The sequence below is a fragment of the Globicephala melas genome, chromosome 1 (genome assembly GCF_963455315.2).
Source record: "Globicephala melas chromosome 1, mGloMel1.2, whole genome shotgun sequence".
NCBI lineage: Eukaryota > Metazoa > Chordata > Mammalia > Artiodactyla > Delphinidae > Globicephala > Globicephala melas.
In genome coordinates, this window is record NC_083314.1 from 179978447 (window position 1) to 179992766 (window position 14320).

At 43.8% G+C, this 14320-nt stretch overlaps 2 protein-coding genes across 5 annotated transcripts in view; both read right to left on the reverse strand.

Moving 5' to 3' along the window:
- The window catches only part of CENPS (centromere protein S), a 31596-nt gene that overhangs the window by 9415 nt on the left and 7861 nt on the right, over positions 1-14320 (reverse strand). The window contains exons 4-7 of one of the 4 annotated variants that reach the window (XR_011377601.1): positions 13506-13572; positions 11672-11845; positions 9930-9973; positions 4681-4763 (exon numbers count right to left, since the gene is read on the reverse strand). Coding sequence is in view for 3 of the 4 variants with exons in the window: in XM_060283275.2 (XP_060139258.1) it covers positions 11705-11845; positions 13506-13572 (208 nt within the window). In the remaining variant the exon portion in view is untranslated. Of the gene's footprint in view, positions 1-992; positions 1019-4625; positions 4764-9929; positions 9974-11671; positions 11846-13505; positions 13573-14320 lie in introns of those variants that run through there. The other 3 variants (XM_060283269.2, XM_030878954.2, XM_060283275.2) reach the window with 3 other exon arrangements.
- On the reverse strand, positions 4545-8436 carry CORT (cortistatin). Its single transcript, XM_060295464.1, is given in 5 exon segments — positions 4545-4763; positions 5787-5862; positions 5864-5955; positions 5957-6061; positions 8401-8436. Coding segments are annotated over 5 exon segments (528 nt in total).

The following is a 14320-nucleotide window of genomic DNA, read 5'->3' on the forward strand; positions in this document are numbered from 1 at the left end:
GTAGTAATGCCAGTTGAGGATTTTTATAGCAGTTTGTAGTCTGCTCTGTGCCAGCACCTACCACATTGGACCCTCAAAACTGAGTGAGCTAATAAGCAGGGCATGGCTTGTCGCCTCTCATTTTATGCATGAGCAAAGTTGTGCTCAGGGAGGGTCAATGACTTGCCTCATGTCACAAGGCTAATTGGAGGGCCAGGGTTCAAAGGCAGGTCTTCTGGTTCTAATTCCAGTGTTCTTTCTACTTATTTGTATTTTCTCTTAAGTCCACATAGTCTTTCCTACTCTACATCCAGATGACTGGTTTTGTTAATACCAGTGGAATAAGCTGGAGTCAGCTCCAACTGGAAAAGGCCTAATATGTCTGCAACATGACTGCCCAAAGATTTCTAACTGTAGTCACTGTGCTGGTGGTGTAAGAGAAGTAAATCAGCCTTGTGAACGCTGTGTAGTTAGCCCAGTAGTAAAGGAAGCCTGTATGCCAGAAATGATAGAATAGCATCTCTATTGACCAATTCTGTCAACATTTCCATCTTTGCCCTGCTGAATGAAAAATGTTTTCTTATTTCTGTCAAATACACAGTAGAGCTTTAGTTGACTGGCCTGGGTGTTGGTATTGGTCTTCTGTACTTGAAACAAACCCACCAAGCATCTCAGCTGCATAGGAGAGTGGAAAAAGAACTATGGGTTTTGGAGTGAGACAGACCGACGTTGAGTCTAACCTTATGGGACAGTAGTTTCCAAAAATGTAAGGTTAGCCTAAGGCCCCAAGATTAAAAGGGTTAAATGAAGTTAAGTATGAGGAAGAGCATAGAACCCAGCACAGAGTCAGTGTAGGGAATGGTTCCCTTTCACCGCCCCAGGGCCAGAGATGGGGGCAGGAGCAAAGACCTTCCTTGGTCTGCAAACCCTAGACCAAATGTGGAGTGACAGTTATTTTGCCCCAGCTGCCACTTACCTTCCTTACACCACGGTGCCTCCAGGCCTTCTAGAATAGAAATGTAGCAGCACAGCAATATGTCTAAAAATAGGAGAGGAGAGAGAGAGCACGGCATGCCTGTTCTTATGTTAGGAGAAAAGAACGTCAAAGAAAGCAACTGGGACTAATGAACTCTACATTAGCCGTATTCCATTCTTTCAACTCAAGTCAAATGTCGGTCCCCATTAGGCAGCTGGCTTTGACAGGAGCTGTGCTAATTACCACTTACCAACCTTTAATTTCTGGGTAAAAGAAAAAGGAAAAAAACTAATGGATTTTTCATTTTCCAGAGAGAAAGGAATAAAATAATAGTCTTAAAAAATACATTAATTACAAGAATTACTAATGTACCTTTACTAACCAGATTTTTAAATTTCCTAATTATCTAGTCTTTTATTATCTTTTTTTTTTTTGCCTTCAGGGTTTTTTTCTTATTTTGTTGTATTTATAGGGTTTTGCCTTAAATTATTTTGGCTGTGTCTTATATTACTTGAGGTTTTTAAGTAATAAAGGGGAGGGGTGGAGTCCTCCATCCTATTTGGAAGCTTCCAATGAAGGGAACAGATTCACTCCTCCCCAGGAGCTGCATTAAATTTTCAGATTGCAGATCCTTAAAGTTAGCTGTTTGCTCAAACTAAGTCAGACAACACTTCCACAATTATAAGGAAGTGAACCAACAGGTTAATGCAGGGCTATGGGATTTTCTTCGGTATTTTCTAATATCATGTTACAAGAACTATCACCAAGAAAATTCTAGCTTTTTCTCCAGCTTACCGTTATTTTAATAAGACAAACACCTATCTGTTCACTTAACTATTTAATTATAAATAGAAAGGATAACTTCGTGTTAATTTTTATTAGGGTTATAAGAAGCTAGAAATAGTGGGTTGCCCAGCTGTGCTTTGCCTCTTCCTTCCTAGTCTAGAAACAGAAAACTTCTTTTTCAGAGCTAAATGACATTTCCTCTTCTGATTTGTTCAAAATCGAATCCCTGTCTCTATCGAAGAAGCTGCTGTTATTAAGATGTGGGTTATCCCTTCAGCAGGCGCTGTCAATTCAAGGTGTTTACGTATCTCCCATGAGCTTACTGGTCTGACTTTCCACTGAAATGGTTTGCTGTCAGCACTGACATATGAATACTATGAAAGGATTTCTGTCGAATGCTTAAACCACATCAGTTCTTCCTTAGCAGTTAAGGATCTATTCTGGTGAAATACTGGAAATAAATGCAAGAGAATGAATTAGAAGCTGTCCAGGTCTTGATGTCCTAGATCTACACATTTGACTATATTGAACTACACAAAGGTAGACTTTAAGATGGTAGGAAATCAACCTAATTTACCCATTTTACCCTAATTTATTAATCATGAGCATTTTACTCTAGTCTGACATGCAGTTGACGCCAGTTAACATTTTATCAAGGCCACTGAACTAAGGTAGGCTTAAACTTGATGAATTTCCTGGCAGTGTCATTAGCATAGCTTCATTTCCTTCAGACATTACTTAGTTAAAAGTTACAGGGCCATCCCCGGTGGTCCAGTGGTTAAGACTCCGTGCTTCCACTGCAGGGTCACAGGTTCGATCCCTGGTCAGGGAACTAAGATCCCGCATGCTACACGGTGCGGCCAAAAAAAAAAAAAAGTTACAATCTCCAGTCTTAAGAACTGTGTATGTATGACCCCAACTGAAACTGAAAAACAGTGAGCATGCTTTTCTTCTAGAAGAATCTTCAGTTCTGAAGGTTAGCTGGCCTTTCAGGCAGGCATCTTCCACCAGTGCACTGACCCGATTACTGGTCTCTGAAAGCTGCTGTGTTTAGAAATGTGGATGCTATTAAGGCACTTCCATCCCATTATACTTTACTCAGCTAGTAATTATGAATATGAGCTCAGCTCTGTGGAAAACAGAATGGAACGGTCAGCAGTCATACTCCGTGAGTCTGCTCCCCTTGTGTCCAGAGAAGAAAATATCACAATACCCTCCAGCCAGCCTTTGCCGGTTTTCCTGATAATAGCCCTGACCCTCAGAAACTTTCTGTAACTCCAGGTTTGAATCTCTAAGCTTCAAAGTTTAGCATCTGAAAAACCTCATGCTGGAAGTTTTCTTTAGAGTCTGATTCAAGAGCCATAAACAATATGTATAATCAAGGAAGGATTTCAGGGCTACAGGGGAGAACTGAAATTGGATTAGGGTTTGGAACTGAGCACTTGTTTACTCCTGCCTTCATCTCAGAGGACCCAGATGCTGGTCCACATGGGGCTCGACAGTCGCTCTGCATTATATCACACAGAAAGGAATCTCCCCCCCGTTTACCCACCATTCACTCACTTCTGTGGGAAATTACTGAGGAAAGGGAAAATATAACAATTATACACATATCAATACATATGCATCGGTCTCCAAATGAAGTCCGGATCCTGTGACTCTGGAAGTCCTTGTATTAGCAGTGGAGGCAATTAGGCTACAGGCTGGGCAGCAGCACTGCTCACTATGCTTGACCTGAAATAAGCCTGAAGCTCTCCTCCATAAAAAGAATTGTAACAAATTAATATTAACTAGTTAAAATTAGTACAGGTACTTTTTTTTTTTTTTGCGGTACGCGGGCCTCACTGCCGCGGCCTCTCCTGCTGCGGAGCACAGGCTCCGGACGCGCAAGCTCAGCGGCCATGGCTCACGGGCCTAGCTGCTCCGCGGCACTCAGGACCCTCCCAGACCGGGGCACGAACCCGTGTACCCTGCATCGGCAGGCGGATTCCCAACCACTGCGCCACCAGGGAAGCCCCAGTACAGGTACTTTTTAACAGCAGTTTCGAATGTAACTTTTATAAGCATGTCAACATGATGTTGTCTGCCTAATAGCGTGGCATTTGTTTTTAAATTAATTTTAGCTAAAACATGAGGAACAATCATTTTGTTCTTTGAGCACAATGTTAAAAATTGCTTTTAATATGAGGGGAAATATTGTTTAAATTAGACAGTTTTTTTTTTTTTGTGGTACGCGGGCCTCTCACCGCTGTGGCCTCTCGCGTTGCGGAGCACAGGCTCCGGACACGCAGGCTCAGCGGCCATGGCTCACGGGCCCAGCCGCTCCGCGGCATGTGGGATCTTCCTGGACCGAGGCATGAACCCATGTCCCCTGCCTCGGCAGGCGGACTCTCAACCACTGCGCCACCAGGGAAGCCCTAAATTAGACAGTTTATATCAAAATAAACTGTAATGTTATTCTGAACACTTAAATATGTAGCTTTTAGCTATTTTAAATCAAAGCAAGGAAGACAAGGACAGAACCACCTCTAAGCACATAATGAAGGTGGAAGGAAAGCCCCATGGCTGCATTGACGATAACGGAAAAAGCCACAAAAATCTTTATCAAAAATACTCTCTTTGGGTTCCAAATTACTCAAGACACTCAGTATTGGGTGTTTTTGGAGTTTAAATAAAAACTACTTTTCAAATTACACGAGAAAGAGAAGACAACTGCATAAAGAAGAAAGATCACGGCTGATGAATACATTTTTATTCAGATCCATCCTTACACTTCTTTGCATGAGTAATTATGGGTGGGGTTTTATTTGCAGGAGGAGAAGGTCTTCCAGTAGAAATTCTTGCAGGGCGTTTCATCTCGGCAAGTGGACTGTTGGAGGGGCAGGACTTCCTGCCGTTTGGACACCTCCCTGGCTTCCCCTCCTAAAAAGGACACTGCCCTGGCCTGGGAGGCCCACTCATACCACCACGCAAGGAAAGTCAACAGGCTGTTTTTCTTTATTTCTGCCACTTCCTGTATATGCTTTTAAAAAGAAGCAGAGGACAAAGGAAAGACAAATCAACCACCTGGTTCAGCCAGCATTGAGATACATAATTCCTTAAAAAAAAAAAATGCTCCAGAACAATAAATCACATTTCTATTTAAAGGATAAGTTAAGAGAACACCTTAATGAAATTGCTCTAATTAGAGAAAAGAAGTTGAAATTTTTCAATCAAGGAAACTCTGCTTGTTTTGCCCCTAATCTTGGCTGAGGTTCTTAATTAGAAGAGGTCAAGAAATCTATCATTTTCCCTGACAAGTGACTGGCAGCTAAGAAGCCCCCCAAGGTGGATCAGGCTAATTTAGCTTGGTTTTCCCATCTCTGGTCTTCCTCCTGGCTGTCCACAAATTGCTTTTCGAGAGAGATCAGCTTGAGACGTTATATTCTGGCTTTTCAAACTCCTTAGAAAGCTTCTAGGAGTAATCTGATGATGAATGACTTGTCTGGAACTCATCTGGTAAGTTCAGAGAAAAATCCATTTTTAATGGTCAACTTTATGTACTCTTTCTTGGAACTTTTTCAAAGTGGGAAAAAGAGAAAAATAAGTCATGTCATGAAATTACAAATTCTCACAATGGAAAATGTAATGATGTCAATTAATCTGAGCCAGTGAGAACATGTGCTGTATATATAAATTAAGATTCTAGAAGTATGTGTGACTAATACCACAGTGGCAGCTCCATGACTGCACTGCAATAGACTGCTGTAATCACTAAATGTTTCAAAGACTAGCAGATGGAGACTGCTAGCTCGAAGAAGCTGCCCTTAGTTTCAGGGCTTTCTAACAAACTTCCTTAACAACTGAAGGTAGACAAGAATCAATGGTCTATATGGACATCACGGCACAGGGCAGCTGAGGGGCACACTGCAGAGTCCAGCCCTGCAGTCTGTCCTGTACACACTCAGCCGTGGAGATGCTGGGGAATCCATAGGGGTGGCCAAATGTGCCAAGGAAAGAGACAGCCCACAAGTGGGTCAGCATGCGGCCGAGTCAGACTACTCACCCCACTGTCACGGCCGGCGAGGCCGCCCTCCAGGGGAAGGGCAGCGGCGGCAGGCAGAGGGGCGGCAGCATCCTCAGGCTGACTGGCACTTCTCTCCAGCCCTGCGGCTGCTCACCCTGCTTGGCAGCCCCGAAATCAGTGTGTTGTGGACTTGGGTCTCTTCTTTGGAGACCAGGGGGTTATTTTAAGCTCAACCTGCAGCTGTGTTTTTGTATATATGCCTGTCTAAAGCCTGTACCCCCTCTTCCTTCACACTCAAGCAGTGACGCATAAGCCTGAGCAATCAGTGCCCACAAAAGTGCTTTCGGATTGGATTTAACCCCTTCATTAAAGCCTCAGATCTCTTCCTGTGTTGAGAGTGGATTTGCTCCTACTTTAGAATGCAAAGTGCACTTGCCTCTGAAGAAGTTCTACCTCCTCATAATTATGCCCAAGCAAGCAGGAAGCCATGAGAAAACCAAGTGATTTAACATAATACAAAATTAGCCTTGGATAAGGAGCTTAAAACCTGCAATTTTGCCCACGTAAAAGTATGACTGAATCTGCTTGGGCAGAAGAAACAAGGCGACGGTGAGGGCGCAGGGAGCCGCTCAGCACCCACTGGTCTCCAAACCGCAGGCAAGGGTGACCCGAGTGATGGTTCCCCAGGACCGCCTCCCCGCCCAGCAGGCCACTGTCCTCTGGCCCAGGCCTTCCCAAACTGTGACGTGGACCCAAATCACCTTATTAAGATTAAAATGCATATTCTGATGTCGTGGGTACAAGGAGGAGCCAAGATCCCACAATTCTAATGAGCTGACACTAGAGTAACCAGTGCTTTTCATCTGCTGCTGGCCACTCACTAGTGGCTCGTAAACGAGCACTTTTTTTTTTTTTTTTTTTTTTTGCGGTACGCGGGCCTCTCACTGTTGTGGCCTCTCCTGTTGCGGAGCACAGGCTCTGGACGCGCAGGCTCAGCAGCCATGGCTCACGGGCCTAGCCGCTCCGTGGCACGTGGGATCTTCCCAGACCGGGGCACGAACCCGTGTCCCCTGCATCGGCAGGCGGACTCTCAACCACTGCGCCACCAGGGAAGCCCTAGCACTTTTTTTGAATGAAATTAGAGGGCATCATGTTGAGTAAGGATAAATACTGCTGTGTGTGTGTGTGTGTGTGTGTGTGTGTGTGTGTGTGTGTGTGTGTGTGTGTGTGTGTGTGTGTGTGTGTGTGTGTGTGTGTGTGTGTGTGTGTGTGTGTGTGTGTGTGTGTGTGTGTGTGTGTGTGTGTGTGTGTGTGTAGCGTAAAACGTACTTCTTACTGAATGCCCTGTACTTGACCAGCTCCTGGGGCTTCCTCTCCTCCTGAAGACAGCTCCACCGCTAAGAACTCCAGAACGTGAAGCCCTCTGTGCCGTGCCACCCCCTGGCTCCTCCGGATGGGTCCCAGGTTCACAGTCACACAAACAAATGTGCAGACCCTCTTCACCTAACTGAGACAGCTAGGAAAATCCGAAACACCCACCACTAACCTACTAAGGTGACCGATGTCAAAGGCAAGGTTCTAAACGGAAGAAAGCAACCAAAGAACTGACAGCGCTTTCCAGAAGTGAACGCTGAAGGTTTCGGTTTTCCAAGAGCCTGGTTCACACCCCTTCACAAGGGAAATCTCAACCTTAAATTTCATTGCACCACAGGCTTGTTGTTTAAGATTCTAGGTAAAATCGGCACGGCACGATGACCCACGGATCATACGCTGCATATCGCCTAGTCCCTTTTTTGGTACCACAATAAATGTTTTGCCTAACTCCCACAAATGGCGTTAAAAATGTTCAGATATTCTTGCAGATGAGAAGGTCATGGCAGCTCAGCCAGCTGCTTATAGCCTTGCAGTACATTCCCAGATTTTATTCAGTGGCCTCATTAAACACCGAGCGTCTGGCATGTACCACCTAGAGGTACAAGGGAGCCACATCCTCCACCCTGACAGAGTTGTTACAGCCCCGCGAAGGGGCAGGATACACACTCTGCAAATGAGAGAAAAGTAAATTTTTGGTGCAAAGAGGGTTATGTGCTGCGGGTTGGAGAAGGCTTCATGTGATCTTATTACTGGCCGTTTTCAAGGAGATGGCAACATATCGTAGTACTTTAAGGTGACGGCTCTAGACTAAAATCCTGGTTTTGCCGTTGAATTAACTTTTCTAGGGCCTCGGGTTCCTCATCTATAAAATGGGGATAAAAACCGTACCTACTGCCTACCTCACAGAACTCTGTGAGGACAAAATAAGATCATGATAAGCACCTAACACAAGTAGAAAGCACAGAAGGCCCTCACGATAGGAACTGTTACTAAGAAGATACCCTAAATCCTTAGTCCGTCCTGCCCCACAGTATAAAGAAGAGCTCCCTGCCACAAAACATTGGAAATCCCTGGTTAGAGCCATGAAACTCAAGCAAAGGCTCCACCTCACCACCCAGCACACCTCAGACCTGGGAACAAGTACTTGGGGGCACCTGCCTGCCGTGTGTGCACAGCACTACACAAGGCACCCACCACCATCCACCACCCCAAAGTCTGCCCACAGGGAGCCGACGGTCTAATGTTTTATGCAAGAACATGTGCTTCTGAAAAGAAGTACCATGGGAGCCGTGACTAAAGGAACACAGTACCGCATGATTTCGAAAAAGGGAGACTGTTTATTCTAAAAGGCAGAAGTAGGACCTAGATAGAAGGTGGAAGACTCTTCTTCATATACAGAAGAAAGCTGCAACAATCAGTGTCCAATAACAGAAAGGGTGCTCTGTCCCTGAGGAATTCAGCAGAGCCCCGGGAACCACAGTCAGCAGTGTCGCAGAAGGGGTTCCTACTTGCGGGGGAGATTGGACTAAACGACCTCTAAGGGTTCTTTACAGATTCTGCAATTCAGTAAAGGTAGTAATCGGGCCCTGATTACGCTTTCCCAGACACCTAGGTTTCAAGGTATCAGCTGTGTATGAGCCGGCGTAGACCTACCCCAGCGCATTCCAGCTGCTGCTGTGTGTAGAAAGGGATGCTCTGAAACTTCCCTGGATCGTTGAGTAATAAAAAATTAACACAGGATCTTTTATTTCAATTTTTTTTGAGGAACTGGTGTAACAAGGAAGACAACAAACATTATAAATGTAAATTGCCCCAACTGTGCTACCAGGCCACCTTTATGTCAAGGACATCTGCTGCTTTACATGGTCAATCATCTGGCTACGTGGTTAATAAATCTAGTTAAAGTTCAGATGAGCTTCCAGGACTCTGAGGAAGCAAGCCTGTGAGAGAGCCCTCTACCACTCCCTTCTGCCACTGTCAGCAAAGGTGGACTGGAAAGGATGGCTGACATCACATGGACATTCTGGAGTCACCTAAACCCTGATCAGAACGTGCGGTGGGCAAGAGGCAGCTCCTGAGAACTCAGGGAGTAGACTCAGCCATTCCGTACAAAGTCTGGCCACCCCTGTGTTATAATCCCCGAAAAATGTGTTATACTACCACTTGTCTAAAATATGAACAGGTCATACATAAATGTGCCAAATAAACCAAAACATCACATGAACATCAAGTCAACTTCCTCATCTGGCTAGAAAACTTCATGTCAAAATACCCATGCCAGGCGGGAGGGGCCCTCTACAACCCTCTAATCAGGGACAGGACACCCAGGGTGCACACGGGTTCATCACTTCGAGTCATGTGTATTCTGAGTTTCTGGAGCTACAGAAATCTATAGAAACAAGATGCATTATAATGGTTCTACCAATTTCCTTTTATTGTCGCATATAACATTGCTGCGAGAGGTATTAACTCTATTTCACTGATAAGAACACAAAGTTTCAGAAAGTCATACAGTGGGAGGGAGGGAGACGCAAGAGGGAAGAGATATGGGAACATATGTATAACTGCTTCACTTTGTCATAAAGCAGAAACTAACACACCATTGTAAACCAATTATACTCCAATAAAGATGTTAAAAATAAATAAATAAACAGAAAAAATCAGCCATTCATAGCAAAAAAAAAAAGAAAGTCATACAGCTATTAGAGTTGTGAAATCAGGATGCAAGTCTAGATTTGTCAACCTTTGGAAAGTCCACAGTATCTAGTCTCAAAACTCTCCGTGATGAGGTGTTTAAAGACAGCTTACCTGAAAATGAAACTGCTAACGACCAGATCTTTGGCTGGAATGTACTGTAAAGACGGAAGCCTTCATGATTCACATTTCTTTCACTGATGTGACACAAAGGTGTTACAATTATTATCTGAGACCAAACGATTGGTTATTTGAAGAACCTGAAACCGTGAAGTTTGAATTCAACGCTTTACTATGACCATAGCTCAGCATCTCCTTTTGAGAGGTAGACTCTGGGGTATCTTTTGCTGATCGTATCTGGGCATGGATGGTATAAATTCTATCCACCTGCACGCACCTTTTCTCTCTCACCCACTAGAGTCATCACTCCAAACGTGACTACCATCTCCATTGGTCAGTAGATCCTGGGTGGTTGGTTAACATCTTCAAGCTTCAGCTTGCTCATCAGTAAAAATGGGAATAAACAAAAAAACCCTGAAGAAGTTGTGAAGAAGAACTATATGGAACACCCAGGGCAGCAGCTGGCACACAGAAACGGCTCTGTAAGTGCCAGGCCCTCTTCTTTACTCCTGTCGCCCCAGCAGGGAAAAGGCACGCCCTGGACCCCTAATAAACCCCAAGGAGAAGACAGCAGACCTGGGACTCCTGGAAGCATCATCTCTCACAAACTAAAACAGAGGACACACAACTGAAGTGTTTTGGAGGAGTAGTCAGGTTTTCCTCTCAAGCAAAACTTCTGCCCAGTATAATTACAAAATAGCCAGACAAAAGTCACATAAACTGTGTTTCTGGAGAAAATCACCTTTAAAAAGTAAAAAGGACCATTTCCAAACACCCACCCTTTTACCTTGTGATCACAAGTGACGCGGGTTTAAAAAACAATACTGGGGGGAAAAAAAAAAAACCAATACCGAGAGGCTTCCCTGGTGGCACAGTGGTTAAGAATCTGCCTGCCAATGCAGGGGACACGGGTTCGAGCCCTGGTCCGGGAAGATCCCACATGCCGCGGAGCAACTAAGCCCATGCGCCACAACTACTGAGCCTGTGCTCTAGAGCCTGCGAGCCACAACTACCGAGCCCACGTGCCACAACTACTGAAGCCCGCAAGCCATAACTACTGAGCCACCACACCTAGAGCCCGTGCCCTGCAACAAGAGAAGCCCGCGCACCACAACGAAGAGTAGCCCCGGCTCGCCACAACTAGAGAAAGCCTGTGCACAGCAACGAAGACCCAATGCAGCCGAAAATAAATAAATTAATTAATTTTAAAAACAATATTGGTAATCGAAAGAACTAAATAGGGAGTTCCCTGGTGGTCCAGTGGTTAGAACTCGGCACTTTCACTGCCATGGCCTGGGTTCAATCCCTGGTCAGGGAACTGAGATCCTGCATGCCACGCAGTGCAACCAAAAAAAAAAAAAAAAAAGGACTAAATAAATATAGCTTTATTCATCTTTCAGGGACTGTCAGCCTAAAAAGTTATATAAAAGAATGAAAAAATAACTATGATTTTTGCTTGAAAAAGTCAACGATATGTAATTGCTAACAAAATTTTATTAACTGCAATAGATACAATTTCCAATATATACCATTCAAACACACTTTTTTCATGTGCTTCAGTAAGACATGGGAGTATTTTGCTTAAGAGTTTCCAGTTCTCTTTTAAACCACCTTTTGCAGTCAGTGACTTGCAGTCAGAATACAGTACAAAAAGCCCCCAAGCCTTTTTTTTTGGTAATCTCCACTTAATCCTTTCAAAACCCTTTGTTGGCAATACATGTTTTTAGTGGCTTTACCTGAAGGCTGCTTTTTCCAAATGGCGACAGACTTTAATTCTCACTTTCCACTACACCAGCCTCTGCTGGCTCCACTGAATTTTTGTTTTCATCCTCTAACTTCTTTTTCTTCTTTGCTTTTCGTTCCAGGTTAAACTGAGCGATGTCTTCATTTTTCTCTGTGATGTATTTTAGCTATAAAAAATGTTTTTAACTACATTTTTATCTGGTTGTAAAGCCATTTATAAGCCTAAGGGGAGAAAAAAATCTACACCGTTTCCCAACCACTCCCACCCTGGGTTACATTCCTTAGAGTTAAAACACAGCTTCAAATTTTTTCTGGAAGAAGGAATCAACTTCAGAAGTCAACTCCCTGCTACATATCCTACCAAACAAGTAGAGTTCCTTGAAAAATCAAAAGAATTAAAACTTGCAGCTTACAGAAGGCATGCCGATCACAAATATACTCTACAAAGCACACATATAGTCAACATGCCCCTAAATTTATCCAACTAAAATTATTGAGCAACTACTGTGTACCAGATACTGGAGATACAAGGGAAATAAGACAAGGTCCCTGCCCTCAGGGAAGATTTAGTCTAATGCACAAATTTAGCTGCAACTCTTCAGTAATAAGTTTCTGTCAAATAAAAAAATTAAGAATCCAAAATAAAAACAACATTCTGAAGTAGACAAATATGCACCCAATTAATAGTCTAAGATGACTTGCACTGACGATTCCTTGGCAAAAGGTGGAAATTGCTCACTGAAGCTGACCAAGTAAGCGTTATGACAGAGGATTTATGAGGAGAGAGAAATGTCTTTTCCACTGATACACGGCACCACAGGCGCCTGAGCTATTTTACTTAGGAATCATATCATCCTTAACCCTGACTTAAACTTTGGACAAATAATATTAGAAGAGCAGAGATAGAAAACAGCCCAGTGGAAACAGCACTAGATTCAGGGTTCAAAGGTTAAGGTTCAGCTGTCAACCAGAAAACTTCCTATTTAACTTTGGGAAGTTACTTAACTCCAGTAGCCTAGCCTGTAAAATGGGGCGATCTAGTCATGTTATTGAAAACCCTCAGAGGGTGGTTGTGAGCTTTAAATAATATATGTAAAATATTATCAATAAAAGTCCTGTGTAAACTGCCAAGTGCTACACAAGTTCATTCATTCAGCAACTACTCGTGAGCACCTACTGTGGGCCAGGCCCTATTGTAGGCACGGCAGATGGAGCAGAGAAGAAGGGGACAAAAATCCCTGCCCTCGTGGAGCTCACATTCTGGGGAGGAACGTGAAGTATTTTAACTGCTAGGATCAGACTAAGTCAGGAAACCTCACAGGTGTCCTGGATCTGCCATCGGCCACAGCTACTAGCCTGGGATCACAGCATCACCTGTAAAGTGAGGGCTTGGTCAAGATGATGTCTAGACTTCTTTGAAAAGACAATGTGCTCAATTTCCTGCACATCCCAGATGTACAGATACTCTTTCCATACCTGGCCCAACAGAACTGTGGGCATCGTAACGAAACTATCCCCATACACTCTGGCCTGCGACCTGTCTCTGACATCATGCTCCAAATGAAACATGGGACCAAAGTTTTGAGACATTACAAAAAAGGCAAATTATGAATCCAGAGAGCACTGATTAGAAAATTTCAAATTGGCTTAGTAAGATCCATCATAATGAAAGAAAGCCTATAAATTACGGGCAGGTCTGAACGGTTCAAGCATCTCTCGTTTTTAATGCAAGGTGCCCTGGGGAATCACTTCATGGCTGCAAGTGATTAATTGGGAATAATGTATTCTGATGGGAAAGGGGAGTGAGGAAAGAAATTCGTCTCTCACCAGTGAATTACTCCTCCTGGCTAAGAGCTTCACATCTTCAGTGTTAATGGTGCTTCTCTTCGCATGTCTGTAGAAAGGGCAGAAACAATTCACCAAAATGTTTGGTATTATTTAAAGTTTTGATGAAACACAAAAGTTCATGGCCAGACTTCACACCAGCAAGGATCTCTACGTAGCCCATCTTTTCAGATTAAGGTCATTAAGCAACAGTGACACAAAAATGAGTGAAGTGACGAGCCAAGATACCAACTAAATAAAGAGACTGAGAGAAAGCAGAAGCCCATCTGTCCACCTCCACCTGAGGGCCAGCGTGCTTGGAGAATATGAGCAGGTCACAATGGACACAGAGACCACCATACAAAAAGCAAGAAGGTCAGTGAAGCACCTTCAGTGAAAAGAGAATGACACAGAGCTCACGATACAAAGATCGTCTCTGCTTAAGCAGACGCTAAACAGAAGAACAGAGACTTTCCATGAAGCATGGCTTCACTTACACCAAGGTCCTAAAGCTCTTCTCCAAAGGCTACATTACAGGAAAAAGCTTGTGCAGGTGTCTCCTAATATCCCATTTCCCAACTAGGAGATAACGCATTCCCCCGACAATAGCCCAGTTAGAACAAAGAACATCCTTTCAACTGGAGTCTGTCTCTTGCTCACAACATGGACTCAAGTTCTTGTTCCAGTCCTCCTATGTCTGCTTTAAAAGGTAATTTGAGATAATAAGCTCTATTCAATAACTTATTACTCTAATTACACCCTTTCTTGCCATTTCTAACTTCCTCCAAAAATAAGTAGGAACTTCGTAAGTAGGAATA